Consider the following 15355-nt stretch of genomic DNA (forward strand, 5'->3'; position numbering starts at 1 on the left):
AACCCCACCCTCCATGTCATCAGAACAGCTTGAATCTGGAAAGCCCTGTCCAGGCATCTGTAGATGCCTCTAAAATATGCTGTCAGAGACAGCATGCATCTGACCCACGTAAATTACCACATGCCTGTAAAGTGATGGAATATGTATAATTTTGGCTCTTTTCTATCAAAGAAAGTGTCGGTTTTGTGGAGAAACAGCAGAGGAAAATGGTGTCTTCTCAAGCAGGGATAGTAAGTGAACTGTGGAAGTCCACTTAACGTGAACCATGGAAGTTGCTTCCTCAGTCCCTATGACTAGCCTTAGGGAAGCACGTGCATTTGGATTCACACTTGCATAAATCAATAAGTAGAAAAGAATACTTCACATAAATGTGTGATGATGATGCTGTAACTTCTCTTTCATCTTTATGACATGATTTTTTTGTTCAGCTGTTAAGATCTGCTCAAAAAGAGCCTTCTGTGCCCAGAAACTCCCTTTGCTGACTGAGAACTGAGTAAAGAACAGGAATAATTTTATGTCCAGAGGCCCCTAGAATTGCTGGAAAGTTTTGCCAGCAACTGATACAGTTCTATCTACAGTGAGGTGATTTGCAGAATCTGCTAGGATTTAATTCAGACTGGATATGCGGCCTTGAGATACACTGCCATAAAGATTTTTCATTGTAGTGTAGGTTGGAAACCTGTCTTGAATATATAGTTTGCTTTGGTGTGAAGTCTGGGTAAAAGAAATGTTCAGGCCAGGGCGTGCTCAGTGTTATTCATAGGCCTCAATGTGATGAGAATGACCACAACACAGGCAAACAGTTGCTCACTCGTTACTCAGCTTGCAGAATTTAATCTTGTGCCTGGTAGATGCATGGGCCACGAAGCTCCCAGAGCCAGACAGCGCTCCAAACAGGAGGTGTTAGGTTGATCCCAAAGTTTTCTAAGACCTGAAACCTTTTCTTCCAGCTCTCAGCTTTGACTTTGGATTCAAATGTCCAATGAAGCAAAGCTGTGTCTTGCTATCCAAAGTATTTCTTTTGGCTTTAAATGTCTCACTGAATTCTGCACATGAGGATACAATTGAAGTCAAAAGGTCTGAGATGAGTTCAGAGCAGAGACGGACCCAGGCTACATATCAATAAAGAAGGGTTTTGGTTTAAGGATGAAGCAAAACCTGCCAGGCACAAAAGAGATACAGGGCAATGCATACCACAACTCAGAGCTGGACATAAAGGTGTGATTAAGCTGGACATAAAGGTGTGTGGAGAAAGGGATGTAATAACACCATGACTGATGATGATGGGCTTGGTAGTGCTTGTTTTGGAAGGAGTTAAAGGAAAGATGTTATCTTACTCCATGTGTGAGCTTCCATAATTCATACCATCCACATCCACAGATGACAACAGCACATTTTGTGTTGCTGGCAGCACAGTCATTTGTAACGTGAACTGGCTTCATTAACGAACACCACTGTATGGGGGTTGTCTGGGGACGATGCATTGCTGATGGGGCACCATCTGTCAGAACAGTCAGTAACAAAATGACAAGTGCCTTCCACCAAGAGTGGGAATTTTTAATGGCTAGTCACGTACTATATTCCATGAAATAACCCACTGACAGTGGATTTTACAGCAGTAGGGCTTAGATCCCAGAGGTGGATGATTTTTTTAAGAATGACAATTTTGGTCTCAACAGATGACTATTCAGTGCTTTTATCCTACAATACTAGGAAGACAGGTAGGTGGACCATGGAAACAGGTCTTCTGTTTAGACACAGATGACTTGTGTAAACATCCAAAGACACAGAGCCATTGCTTCTTTCTTGAGCTGACAGACATACACTTCTAACTAGTGGGCAGAACACACCCATGTGTCTTGTGATTTAGCCCTATTGTCCTCTTTCCCAGTAGTAAGTAGATGTTTGCTTGCATAACAGAGATTTATGTATAACCTCTGGTTTATGTGTCTGTGTGATGAACTGTGCTTTTGGTAAGCATGTAGGGACGTTACAAGTGTCTGGTGTTGGCTTGTTTAAGGGCATATCTTTCCACTGAGATTTGAAACTTGGCAGTCTTCAGCCCTACAGGCTGAGGAAGTATTAGGGAAAAACATAGACCTTCAGTGACTTAGTTTTGGATAATGGAGATGCAGAACTCAGCACAAAGGCTGCTTGTTGAGCTTACAGACTCCTTGAAATGTTTGTGCTGACCTCTCCATTGAGTCTTTGTATATGGCAAAGTTAGTATGCACAAATACCAGCCACTCTAAAACTGGTGACTAAGTTTTGTTAGTTTCTGGTTTTCCCTGTTGTCAACTATATGAGTTCATAATTACATCTTAATTGCTTCTGCTTTTGTGGTATCCACACCTCTCAAACTATCTGGTATTTCATTGAAATGTCAAAAGAAAAGAGGTAGCTTTTGGGCTTAGTTTTAACACCAGCTAATTTGTCCCTTGTGCCAAAATCACACAGACTAGAAAGAATTCCATGGGAGCTAGAATCTGTCAGAGATATGCCAGAAATTTTCAGCAGCTCTGCTGTGAGAATCCAAAAACTGTTCTAAAATGAGCTTCATTAACTATTCATTTTCTTCTGGTTATTGAAGTGGATAGCTTGCATGAAAGATCAGCTAACATTAGAAAGCAGTGTTCTGTGAAACAGTGAAGCATATTACCAGTGAAATATATTACAGAGAGCTCCCTTCAGCAAAGCATAGGGAATTTTGCTTCTAAGCTTCAGGGATTTGGACCCAAGATTATAAAGACGGGCATTTCTCTATACACTGAGTGTAGGGAAGAGAGCTGGGAGTAAGTGGTAATGGACCCTACAAATTAGAATACAAAATGGATTACTAGTCCTCTAAGAGGCTCTATGGTCTGATTTTAACCTTTTCCCAGATTGTGCTTAGTGTTGAGGACTTCTAGAAAAGTCTGAGTAATGAGTGCTTTGCAATTTGGGCCTTCAGGCATGTTCTGTTTTCCCTAGACAATGTGACAAAGTAGATGATACTTGGGTTTTCAATTGGGTAAAGGAGAGCAGGGATTACATGTGTGGGGAAGTCATCTTAGACCTTATAAGTCAGGGGGAGATAATGAACTTCAGCACTGTATAGGCTTGAGCCATAGTTGGAAAGTAAAAGAAAGGTTTTTCAGAGCATTGCTTAAAAAGGGGAGGATGGGTTGGGGGGCTGGGTGTCCAGCATTGCTTCAGGTGACTCTCTTTTATAAATGTCCACACTAGTAACTCTGTTTTCTCGCTTTGTTCCTGCCATAGTAAAACAATGTTCAGTAAAAGCCTGGATATCTCTGAAGCCAATCCCAAATTCAACAAAGAAGAAAGGTATAAACACTGACAATATGTTCCTCTCCTCTACCTCACTGCTGAGACCTTAAAGATGCAGTACTTACCTTCTCTGTGTGGGGACATAGCTGTTCTCTCTTTAGAAAGAAAGAAAGAAGGTGGGGTATTTACAGCCCCACACTATACATATTTTTGTACAGTACCATCCATTTGAGGCTATCCCCAATGCAGCCTGTGACTGTACCAATGTTTTCTCCACTAAAATTTCACCTGCTGCTACTTCTGATTCAGTTCTGCCATGAGTGAGCATGCCCAGGGTAGAAGACATACTTGCTAAGACTGCTTTGGGAAGGATTGGAATAAAAATGCTAGGAAAGCCCACAGTGCTCCACCCCCAGCACTAGAAACAGCAGCACAACTGATATTAAGAGACAACAATGGTAGGAAACTTTGGAAATCCTGTCTGACAGAGCAAAATATTAAGTGCCTGCAGGTAAGAGACAAACTCCTTAAGACTACCCTGGCTGCACCAGAGAACACAAGAGGAAAAGATGATCAAAGATAGTTTTTGGAGGATGATTCCAGTCTAGTAGTTCAAGTGGCAAACGGTGAAGAATAACAAAAAGGATAACTCTCAACTGTGAATAGAGGCACATGCAGGCCACTAGATTTAGGGAGTTTAAGTGGACTCATGTAGATCCATGAACAAAAAAAAAAAAAGTTTAGACATTTGGGAAGGCTTTTAGTGGACATATTGTTCCTAAAATTTTGGTCTTAGAAGAAGAGAATTATTCTCTAATGTTAAAAACTGGCATCCCAATTGGATAATTCTTCATCAAAATGTAATCCTTATACATTTTGGACAAATACTTAGCTTACCCAAAGGTTAGGAGTGTTCCATATGATTCAAAAAAGGGGAAGCAGTGGGTTCCTTAAAGGAATCTGTGGACTTGGCAAACCATTCTTCTTTCTGTTTTCCCTTTTAATAGAAATCTTTGTATTTAAAGATGAATGTGACCTTTAAGCCTCAGGAGACTTTCAATAGGTGTGAGGGACAGCCCGTGTTTTGGCCTTTTGCAGTCTGAGGCAGTCCTGCATGGGCAGTGTTTCAACTCTTGAACCTGCCACAATGAAGAACATCATGCATCTGCAGGAGAGGTTGTGCCTCGCGGTGCATAAAGCACCCAAGATAGAAACAAACATTGGACCTGAACTATTAGAAACCTCTAAGTTTTGCAGCCATGAAGAAGTAGTGGTTATACAGTCTTTAGTGACTGGGTTTTCCTCGACTGTTACTATAGACAGGGAAATTCCTGTTCCTTTCTCTGATTCACCTTAAAAGTTCTACTCTTGAACATGCACTTCTTACATTAAAAGTCAGTCTGAAGCTACTCCGAAGATGAGCTTTTCCACAGTAATTAAAAATCAGGTCCAGTAAGAGAAGTGCAGAAATTTTATCTGTGACAGGAGAAGGGTCTTTCAGCAGATTTCCCAGCACCATTCATTGTCCCTCTTTCTCTAGCAACTGCTACAGCTGTGTTAAGAGCAGAAGAAATGACCTTTCAGTAACCACTTGAAACACATGGGCATTTTGTGTTCCCTCTCAAAGGTGATGTTTTTCAGAGTACAGCAGGAGGAGGTCAGAGCACTGAACGAGCATCACCCAGGGTCCTTCTCATTGAAGGACCAAGCTCATTTTTGGAGGATCACATTTACTGTGGTCTTACCTCCCTCCCACTTCTAAGAGTTAGATGAAGGACCTCAGTGATGGGAAAGTGAGAGGACCTGGATTCTGGATCTGCGCACAGACGCATAAAAGGAATCAATAGGCAGCAAAGAGAACCCCAGCAAAATGGGGTCAGCTAATCATGGTGGCCATTAAATTTTTGGCCAGTGTTTAATTATCCAACCTTATAATGTCTTTTTTAAAGGAATACTGCATCTTTAAGGGTCCCTTCCCTCTAGATGCACATGGTTGTCTTAGTAGCTGAGGCCACTGTCCCTTTCTTTTTCTTTCTTTCCGACTTTCTCTTTCACCCCCTCTTTCAGTGCTTCTCTTCTTCTGTATCTGGGTTGCTGCAGCTCCGTAGTTCACTTGCTTCAGTATTGTAGGGAATGCACATGTCTGCGCTTCTGGGTCTATTGTGTCCTGGGATTGTTCATTTTTTTTAAACCTCATTCCCTTTTCCTTTACCCGACTGTCAATTTGCTTTTCATTCTCTTTGTTAACCTCTTCAGTGCCTTCCCTGTTGGGAAAATGACTTGAAAGAAAAATTAAACAACCTTCTTGCACCCATTCTATTTACATTTTAATATTCTGCATGTGTGAATATGGGTGTATTTTCTGTATAAATATACACACATGTTCCAATATGCAATGGGTGTCAATTTGCTCTTCTCAGTTACGTCACTGTAGATAGATTTGTACAGGCACAATTGAGGACAGCATTTGTCCCTAAATATATACATATACATGTATTTGTATATATATGAATTAGATCTTTCCCAAATTTGCACTCCAGGCCAAAATACAAATGGAGTGTCACTCAAACACATGAAAAAGAACTTACTGTAATGCTTCTTTCCACTTCTCTATCAATGTGTAGCACAACAGCTTTTTCTTTCTATTCTGTTTTAATTTTAACTTTTCTCAAAACTGCCTTGCATCGCCCAGCCCAGCGTTTGCAATGTTGATGTAACCAGAAGCATGGCTAGTTGCACTGAGCAGTAAACTGTGAAATCTACTGGGCATATATTAAATTTGGCATTTCTGTTGGTGACTGTCTTGTGGAGAATGGATTTTCCTCACCCAGCCAGGGGTAGCTTTGGCAGCTTGGGAGCCTGTTATTGAAAATGGAGAGAAAGAGAGAGAGAAAGAGACGGAGAGGAAAAAAAGTGCTGCATCTGACTTGAAAACAATTTGGCTTAATAACACTAGATTATTTTGTTTGTTTGTTTCTAATCTAATCTTTGTTAATGTGAAAAGGTGGTGACACTGTCCTGAGTTTGTTTACCTGCACACCTGAAAACTTAATAACCTGACTATTCTTTTCGATCTTGAATGCTTTGGTTAGTAGTGAAAAATTAAGAATACTGAAGTTTTTGTCACTAGGCTTCAAAGTCAATATGCCAGAGATTCATTCTGCTTTTAGAGCTGCTGTTTCAGACTCTTTTCAGCACAGCATTGATTTATTCTCCATTCACATTTGAAAGATTTTCTTTGCAACCTTTAAGACCCAGAGACTGAATTTATTTTAAATGAAAAATGAGATCCTGGAGCATAAGATGGCATCCACAGAGATAAGTGCTGGGTTGCTGAGCTGGTATGTTCTAGCTGATCTGAATTCCTGACTATAAGGCCATCATGACTAATAAGCCAGTATCAAAGCAGATTCACAGCTTGAGCTACAATCCTGTACCCTGGGCTCCCAAGCTGGCTCAGAAATGCATGCTTTAATAACCAATATGTTTCACAGTTCATTCGTGGAAAAAAAAAAGTACTTCTTACCAGGCCAGCTTGGGGGACAGAGGGACACTACACTGAGCAAACTGGAGACAAAAAGAACAATTTCCTTGATAACAGTCTGATATAACTGTGCCTTATCTAAGAGGCAGAAAAGAAATGCAGCATGAAGTATGGACCCCATTGCTCTGCTGACTGCTTTAATTGGGATTTGGCTGGGATTTTCCTTTTTTGCAGCCTTAGTATGTCCCTCTCCATATTCCCCAGTGCCAAAGTTGGATGTGTCTGCAATATTGTAAGCGGGACAAAAGTTATTTTCTGGTAAATGAAACTGTCCCCCTAGTGTTCCTGGTCTCTGAAGACATAGGCACCGGTGGCAATAATTATGACCGTTCAGTACTCCTAACAATATTTCACTCTGCTTTTCCTACTCTTCTTTCTGCCTGCCTCCACATCCTTCTCTCTTTCTTTCTCTCTCTCCCTCTCTCCTCATTTTCCCTTTCCGAGGATGGCGAGTGCTGATCCATTGGGGTAAGCTCTAGTTTTGGATTTTTCCTGTTGCGGGACCTGTTGTATCTTCTAGAGAAACGTTTCATTTGCACTTTACAAACACAATGCAGGCTTATACACTTCAGTGATTGAGGCTTTACAGCAGGGAGAGAGAGAGAGAGATGTGGGAAGAAGCATTTTTGGTGCTTTTGTGTGTGTTTGTGTGCTTTATGTTGGAGTCACACTCCATATAATTTACTTTTGGGTTCTTTTTAGTTCTCTTGTTTGTCTCTGTGTTTCAATGTCTGTGGGCACAGAGAACTATCCTCAGACTCTGTGCACATACTAGGACACCTTCAGAGAATGAAACTCCCTTCTCTGTTTAGCACTTTCTGTATCTGTTTGGTACTCTTCAGTTAATTTTGATCCTAATTTATCCTTTTTTCTTCCTTTTTTTTAAGATGAAGCTGAATCCCATCCGTGTTATTAAAAAAATGCTGGGTATTCCCTCTCTTTTTAGTATCTGTTTTCTTAAGAGGTGAACAGATGGCCCTAGAGACAGATATGTCTTCAAAGCTCTTTATTTTCAATAGAGGATATAGATACAACTAGGAATGCAGTCATGCTTCAAGTTAAAGTTCCATTTATAAATACTTAACAGAAGGAGCATATTTAATTAATAAATGATTTAATAAAAACATTGTAATAGATCACTACAGACTACAGCAAAAGCTTATTGAGAGGGTACATACTGAGAAAGCTAATTAGCACCGGTAACATTTACTTCTCATGTTTGTAGCATGCTTTACTATTTATTAATTCTTTCTAAACCATTTATAAATGGAACTTCAGTGTAATTGGCCAATTAAGGAAGGTGGTGCTGTTCAACATCACCCTCAGCGTGTGCTGAAAGGAAAAAGAGGTGTGTTACCAACACCTGCGGTCCTTTCTCTGTACTCTTTATAAGGCTTCATCTTATGAGCGGTTATTACCTTGAGTAGACTTCCTGACATAAGTATAAGGATTCCCAGAAAGAGCTGTTATAGTCAGTATTATTTGCACGGTTGGGACTGTAAGACAGGAGCATTAAAGATGTTCTATTCATATTCTCTAGATCAAGGAGCAAGGAAGCACAGTTTGTATCTTTTAGACACCCAAGAGTAGTAGTGTTGAAATTTTGTAACACACAGTGCCTGACTGCTCACCTATTGCGTATTAATTCAGGTCATTTTCAGGGGTCTCATACCCTGAAATATACTTCAGAATTTTTTTGTTTTATCTGAGTAAGCAGGCAAAGAGGAGTATCAAATTCCACCCAATTTATGCTTGAAGCAAGCGAGAGGTTGAGAATGACTTTCAAAACTACATATGGAATCAAACGAGTTCAAAATTTCTAAGGCATTTCACCCAGGGACACAAGTCTAATGCATTACTGCACGCTGCATGCATGCTGCAGGCTCTCCTTCTTGGAAGCATGGCTCCAGCTTGACCAGCTAAGAGGCTGTATTCAGCATCCTGGTAAAACTGTGCTATGAAAGCAAGTTCTGATGGGACTGCAACAAGGTACCACACTCCCCTTTGATTATAAGAAAGATTTCTGTGAGATGGTTATTCAAAGCAGAAACAAATGCTGAATCTGACCCAAATGTTTAATGTTGGCTGTGAAGCCTTTATACTCTACTGGTGTGTGCTAGCAGATGCATTGTTTAAAGCACTTGAAAATTAATCTGAGTGAAGAGCTATATAGAGGTGTTCTGTACATGTGCTATATGTATAGTATGTTTACCAGGTCAGCTGCACTTTTCTTTCTTGTATTTCTCTGCCTACACCTCAGCAGTGTGAGGCTTCAGCGCTTCACCTCTTCCAGCTCTCAAGAAATTCTGCAGGTCTCTAAAACCAGCTGTAGGCTGGATTCTAGCTCCTCAATTTCACCAGTTAGAGACCACTGGTCTAACATGAATTGGGCTTCATGTGGCTTTCCCTTTGACAGCAGCTGGCTAAAATGAGTAAAAAAAAATACTTTAAAACAAAGGACCTTTTAACTTGGATACATTGAAGTATCAAATACATTGAATAAGGTACACAGTCATCATATCTACAAACTACAGCCCACACATGCACATTTCGTTTCAGTCCTTGGCCTCTCTCTTTCATAGCTCAGATGTCTCCAGATTATTGTCAATCTATGAGATGGGAGGAATAGCCTGCAATGGTCTCAGTGCCCACCTTACATTTAGAGTGCCTTCTACATCTTCCTCCTCCTAAACATTAGGTCTAACTCCCTTATGCTTTTGTTTGTGGGGTTTTTTTTAATTAATCCCTCCGGGCTTGGCAAAACAACTGTGTCACTTTGGAAGGGGCTAGAGAGTCTCTTCTTGGGTCTCTAAATCTGGCAGCTGTGTTTGAGGGGATGCTCTTTATCTGAGCAACTGCATTGACTTTTCTGCTTGTATTTTCAACAACTTTTTGATGGCTTCCATTGACTTAGTGCCCAAGCATACAGCAATGCAAATCACAGAACAAAATGAGTCACACATTATGTTTGTAGTTTCTTAGATTGTTTTATTTATTGGAATAATTACAGATTTAATACTTCCAATGACGTGTAATACCTGTAGAGACTTTTAGGAAGTTACTTGCTAATAGATATTTCCCACCAAATAAATGTAGTTCATAACCATAGAGATAAGATGATGTCATATTTTTTCTATTCTTTCCACACATAGATCATCCAAGGTCTGCCATACTAATGTCCTGCCTGTAGGGCCTCATACTTTCATTTTCTGGTGAGAGGGATAAAACTTTAAATTCTCTCTGTTCTTTCATTACAGCATTTCAGCATAATGCAGCATTTTCATTACTTTCTTTTGGCCCTGTCCCAGTTCTGTCCACTCTGAGATACAGGAGCAGTGCATGTGGTAGTTTTTTAAAAAACTGAATTCTAGCGTTTCCCAGCTGAGATGATCTTGATGGGAGGGACAAATCTGTCATTTTTGCTTCTTAGCATTTTTGTACTGGAGTACAGAACCTGCCATTGTACTGAGTTTTTATATCCAGCTATGGAACTATGTCCCATATGTAAAGGTAAATTATGGGAGATTTATTCAATTGAAGAAGATACAAGGAAGATCTCCTCAGTCTGGTGTCAGAAGCCATACTGTCTGGTAAAGGGGAAAAGCTCTGAAAATGTACCCTCTTTTCACCCCAGCACTTAAAATTGACCCAGTATTCTTTAAACTCTTTCCACTGCTCCTATATACAATTTCCAGTGTGGACAAACTAAAACTTGCTATAGGGCCTACCTTACTTCTTACGTATTTTGCATGAAAATCAGCAGCAGAAATAAAGCTTGTTTGATAGCAATCATGTGGATACTGAATGCATTTCCAGGAGGATTTCATACTAACTCTCTCTTCTGTCCCCCACCTCAGGCTCCTAGGCTGGATGAAAACACAGTACACAACAACTCTTTTTCAAATATTGCTTCCAATAAAGAACTGGGAGTTGGGAGGTGGGGCCTGCCATGTTTTGCCCTCCATGTGCGTGATTGTTTTTGTAAAAAAATAGGAGGCAAAAGGGTTGGGAGGGGAGAATTCAGGACTATTGGAAACACCTGATTGCAAAAAGGAAATAGCAGATTGGAGCTTTTAATCAAGTATCCTGGAACTCAGGTGAGTGTCAGAGAGGACTCTCCCACCACAATTAAGAGTTGGTGGGAACATCTCCTAGTGGGAGTTTAACTCCTAAGTAAGTGTTTAACTGCATCTCTGGGCACCTAAATGCCTTTTACATTTGTCCAAGATAATCTTTAGGCTCCTCTTGTAATTTATGGTTTGGAAGAAGCTTTTCCTGATGACTCATACAAGGCAGATTTTAACTCAGTGGACTTCTATATGCACAACACATCTGTGTTGCACTCAGCTACTTCAGTCATAGGAGAGGTTCATAAAATAGCCTTTCAAAAGTGGACCAGACAGTTGTCCCCTTTGCATAAACCTTTATGAGTAACCCAGATTGTGATGGGACAAATTTAGGTTTAATCTAATGCAAAAGAATGCGAAGACTGAGCTTCCAGTTTTTGATTTCTGCACTATGATGGTCAGACTGCAGCAGGGTACAAAGAAAAACAAAAATCAGGAGTTTCTGCATAGAATGAATTTCACAGCCACCAATTTTCACAGCGCAGATAAAAAAAGCATGCTGAGACTGGGCTTCTGGGTTTCACCTGCTTGCTCTGATGGACAAACTGCAATGAGATACATAGAAAACCATCAGTGAGCAGTTTCTGCAGAGGATACAAATTGAGAGAACAGGACCTGCCATTGTGTTCAGTTGTAACTTACTCTTTCCTTGGAAATATCTCCTCTTTCGCAGTTCACATATTTTTTAATAATTCTACTACTAAAATATTTATTTAGTAGCATTTCTGCGACACCATTTCAGAGACTTTTTTTTTTATTTTATATTCTCTTATGTATAACCTGGTACTGTCTGACCTACATACATTTTAAATATATGTGTGTGCACACACACGCAGACACATATCTATACACATACACATGTGCACTGTTTTCCAAGCATCTACAGGATTTCACCTTTTCGTGTTTGTTACCTAAAGGCAAGTAATTGCTTTCATGGCTCTTACTATTGGTGAAACATTGGTAGGTTTGCTCTATTGACATGTTGCATGGTGATTGTTGAACAACTAGATTCTTAGCCAAGTCCTTTCCTAGAAAATGTTTCAGTCTTCAATACAACTTTCTATTTAGAAAGCATAGAAAGCAGCTGCCTCTGGGGCTTACTCATTTACAGTCACACAGAGGGGTATTTTTTCTGCTGGGCAGCCCTCCTCCTAGAAACTGCTGCTGCTGAAATGTTTGGGCATTTGGCCTGTCTGCCCTTTCAGCACATCTAGCATAGCACGTTTGTATGTTTTATTGTCTACACCTGACGTTTTTCATAGGTTGCCTTTGCTGGACAGCATAAGAGCATGACAGTATAGGTGACCTTGTCAGCAAATAGGAGGACAGTTTATTCTCCCTTGACTGGCCCTTTTTGAGGGCACCTGGGCTGTTACCTTGATATTAGTAAAGTCATCAACAACAGCAGAACTCATTATCCATAGAGAAGACCCGGCTTGTTTAATGCAACTGCATCTCTTACTGGAGAGCAGAGATGTGAAATCCATCAGTGAGAAGCTGGAAAGGGTTAAGCCAATGTCAGCTTTGATTTCAGTGGGAAGTCATCACATAGGAAATGATTGTGTGCCTGGGTCATGGAGACTAGGGTTTTTTTCTTAATATCTCGAAGAATCCTCTGCCTTTGTGCCTTGGACACACGGTGCTTTTCCATGTTGCTCATGACAGAGGACATCTTATTCTGTGTCCACCAGCACTGTGCAAAAGAGAATTCTCAGCACCAACATGAATGTCTTGACAGTCCCTTTTGAATTCAGCAGTTCAGCTTGCACAGGTCAGACATAATAGCTTCCATGAGCTTGATGACCAAAAAGAAGGTAGCAACTCCCTTAATGAAAATGGATTATAGTATCCTCCCTGAGCAACAGCATTTTTTTGTTTTGAGGGTGGGACAACTGAAAAATGTAAGAGTAGTGAACAGAAAGAGTCTTGTGCTTTTCCAGTGACAGCCTCCCTCCTCCTCCTCACTTCATGCCTGTGCCTGTGGTGGCTGGTGGTTATTGCTTGTCCAAGTTTTCTGAGGGCTGTTTTCCTTATTGTGTCCATTCAGGTCTCGGTCAATCAGCGGAGCATCGTCTGGGCTCTCCACCAGTCCTCTCAGCAGTCCAAGGGTAAGTGGTGCTGCTTCAAGATCTGTTGGTCCAATTCACTCACACATGCTTGATGCTTTTCGACATCTGTTGCTCCAGAGCTGTGGCTCTTAGCTGGAATGTTTTGTTTTTTCTTGGCAGCTTGTAAATTTTCATGGGTAGCAAGGGAAATGTTATTTACAAATGCAAGCAAAGAACTTCTCGTACATACTCCCTGCACTGTTAGCAGGGATCTCGCTGTGTCCTTTTCAGTCTCAAGCACGTAGAATTATGTTGTTATTACTAAACATTGCCATGTCCAGCTGAGGTCTGTATATGGCATGGTTTCAGACCAAATATCAGGAACCATTTCACAGCTACCTTCAATCACATCACAGTAGAGCACCAAACCGTACCAGTTACAGCGAGCTTCTTTCTGTTTGCCTCAGAATAGTTTGTATTAGAAGGTCAGAGAAAATAAATTACACAAATTTGAGGGCTAGCAAAGTTAAAAGGAAAGTAAGTTGACTAATTAAGACGAGAACTCAAACCCCTATAGATGTTACAGTCACATGCCTTTATTCAACATGCAGTCAACTAAATACCAATCCTCAACTAATACTGATACTCAGCTAGAACAAAACATGCCTAATAGTATATCTCTTGAAAGTTATTACAGTTTCTAAGTGCAATGACAGAGGCCTTCCTCTCCTTGGTAACTTCCTTAAGGATAAGAGTGACTATTCCTGGTTTCTGACAAGGTCAGCTTAGTTACTTCAAGACTTCAGTCCTTACAAAAGTCTAGACCTCATCAAGAAGTCTGTAGGGCTATGGTGATCCATGTTTCCTAATTGTCTGGCTCAGTGTCTTTGGAAAATTTCCACGTATCTTTCATGACTTCATGAGAAGATGCTATCCCCCAGTTGGATAACCCCCATGTGTTAGGGTATGGATATACCTATGGATCTGCTCTTAGGTATATGGAGATAACATCAGTATTCCAAGCATTTAAAATTGTAATTCTACAGTAACATTGTATGTAATTCTTACGCATAAAGACATACTTTCAGGTCTAAGTTTATAGGCTAGTAAAACTTTTTTGCTTGATTGAACTACTTTCTGAAACATATTCTGGATTCCTAACAATTGTTGCCCTGTTTTATAACTGGTATAAATGTGTTTGTGATCTCCTCTGTGTCTTTAACATGCTGGGAACCAGTGAGGATCCATTTCCTTGTTTCTGCACTGGGACTCCTGGATGTCAGTAGAATGAAGGAGAGGTCTGAGAACTCTTATGCCACTGCAAAATGTACTGAAAAAGAGCAATGGAAACAGTTTTTGCACAAAATAAGCATCCAGTGCAGCAAACCTAAATCTTGATCTCATTAATTGATCCCTTGGGATGAATTTTTGACATCTCAGTAGGACTACATCAAAGAATAAGGATGGCAAAATCTGTTCCGTAGTTGCCATTTTTACTTAACAGGCGGTTGATCAAATAGTCTTCAAAGGGATTTAGCAACCAGATGGCATTTTCAGCAGATCATAACAATATTAAGGCAGGTCAAATTTGAGGCTTAAAAAGACATGTTGGAATAAAAATTGTTGTGGGTTTTGTTTCGTTTTGTTTTTTTTAATGTCCTTACGTATGCTTCTAATAGCACCTTAGATTATTGAAAGAGAACATACTTTAAAAAGCAAATACACATTTCACTATATGCACTACTTAGGTTCGGTTCTATGAGGATCTGAATTCAACAGCAACTAAGAGTTCTTAAGTCTCATAAGATCTTGCTAATAGTGTTCCCCATTGCAGCAGCTGAAATGTAGACTTTTGTATATTTTTGTGCTTTATTTCTTTAGTAAAAACATGGTAATTAAGGGTGCACCTTCAGATTCTAAATGGCTGAAGTGGAAGTTGAATTTGACTTCCTTCAAATTTGTTTCTCGAACCATCATACACATACGATACAAAAATGGCAAGGAAACATTTTCAGTCAGCTATGTGACTTGTATCCTTTGGTGCTATCAGATGCTGATAATGACTTCTGTAGATTAACCACTTTCCTCATCTTTTCCGCTTCTTTTTTCATTGGTGATCAGAATTTACCAACATGGCAGAATTCAGTTAACTTTACAATCTTAATAATAATACAGATGTGTTGATGTAGTGATTTTCTTTTAATTTTGGTGGCCTAGCCCCAAGTTCTTTGAAGTAATTACAAAACTTTGATGCAAACCATTTTAGAAATTAAGTCTTAAATACATTTCTGCATTTTTAAAATACGGCAACATTGTGCTAATCCATCAAACCTAGACAGTAAACTCACCAGTGAGTGTGCTTAATTGGG

At 40.0% G+C, this 15355-nt stretch overlaps 1 protein-coding gene across 17 annotated transcripts in view; it reads left to right on the top strand.

Annotated features, from left to right (window-relative positions):
• Nucleotides 1-15355, top strand: part of BRSK2 (BR serine/threonine kinase 2) — a 313836-nt gene that overhangs the window by 264026 nt on the left and 34455 nt on the right. For 9 of the 17 annotated variants that reach the window (XM_030482891.1, XM_030482893.1, XM_030482898.1 and 6 more), the window contains exons 13-14: nucleotides 3259-3324; nucleotides 12986-13046. In XM_030482891.1, coding sequence (XP_030338751.1) covers nucleotides 3259-3324; nucleotides 12986-13046 — 127 coding nt within the window. The remainder of the gene's footprint in view (nucleotides 1-3258; nucleotides 3325-12985; nucleotides 13047-15355) is intronic. The other 8 variants (XM_030482894.1, XM_030482897.1, XM_030482901.1 and 5 more) reach the window with 1 other exon arrangement.

The sequence above is a fragment of the Strigops habroptila genome, chromosome 4 (assembly GCF_004027225.2).
Source record: "Strigops habroptila isolate Jane chromosome 4, bStrHab1.2.pri, whole genome shotgun sequence".
In the NCBI taxonomy this organism is placed as follows: Eukaryota; Metazoa; Chordata; class Aves; order Psittaciformes; family Psittacidae; genus Strigops; species Strigops habroptila.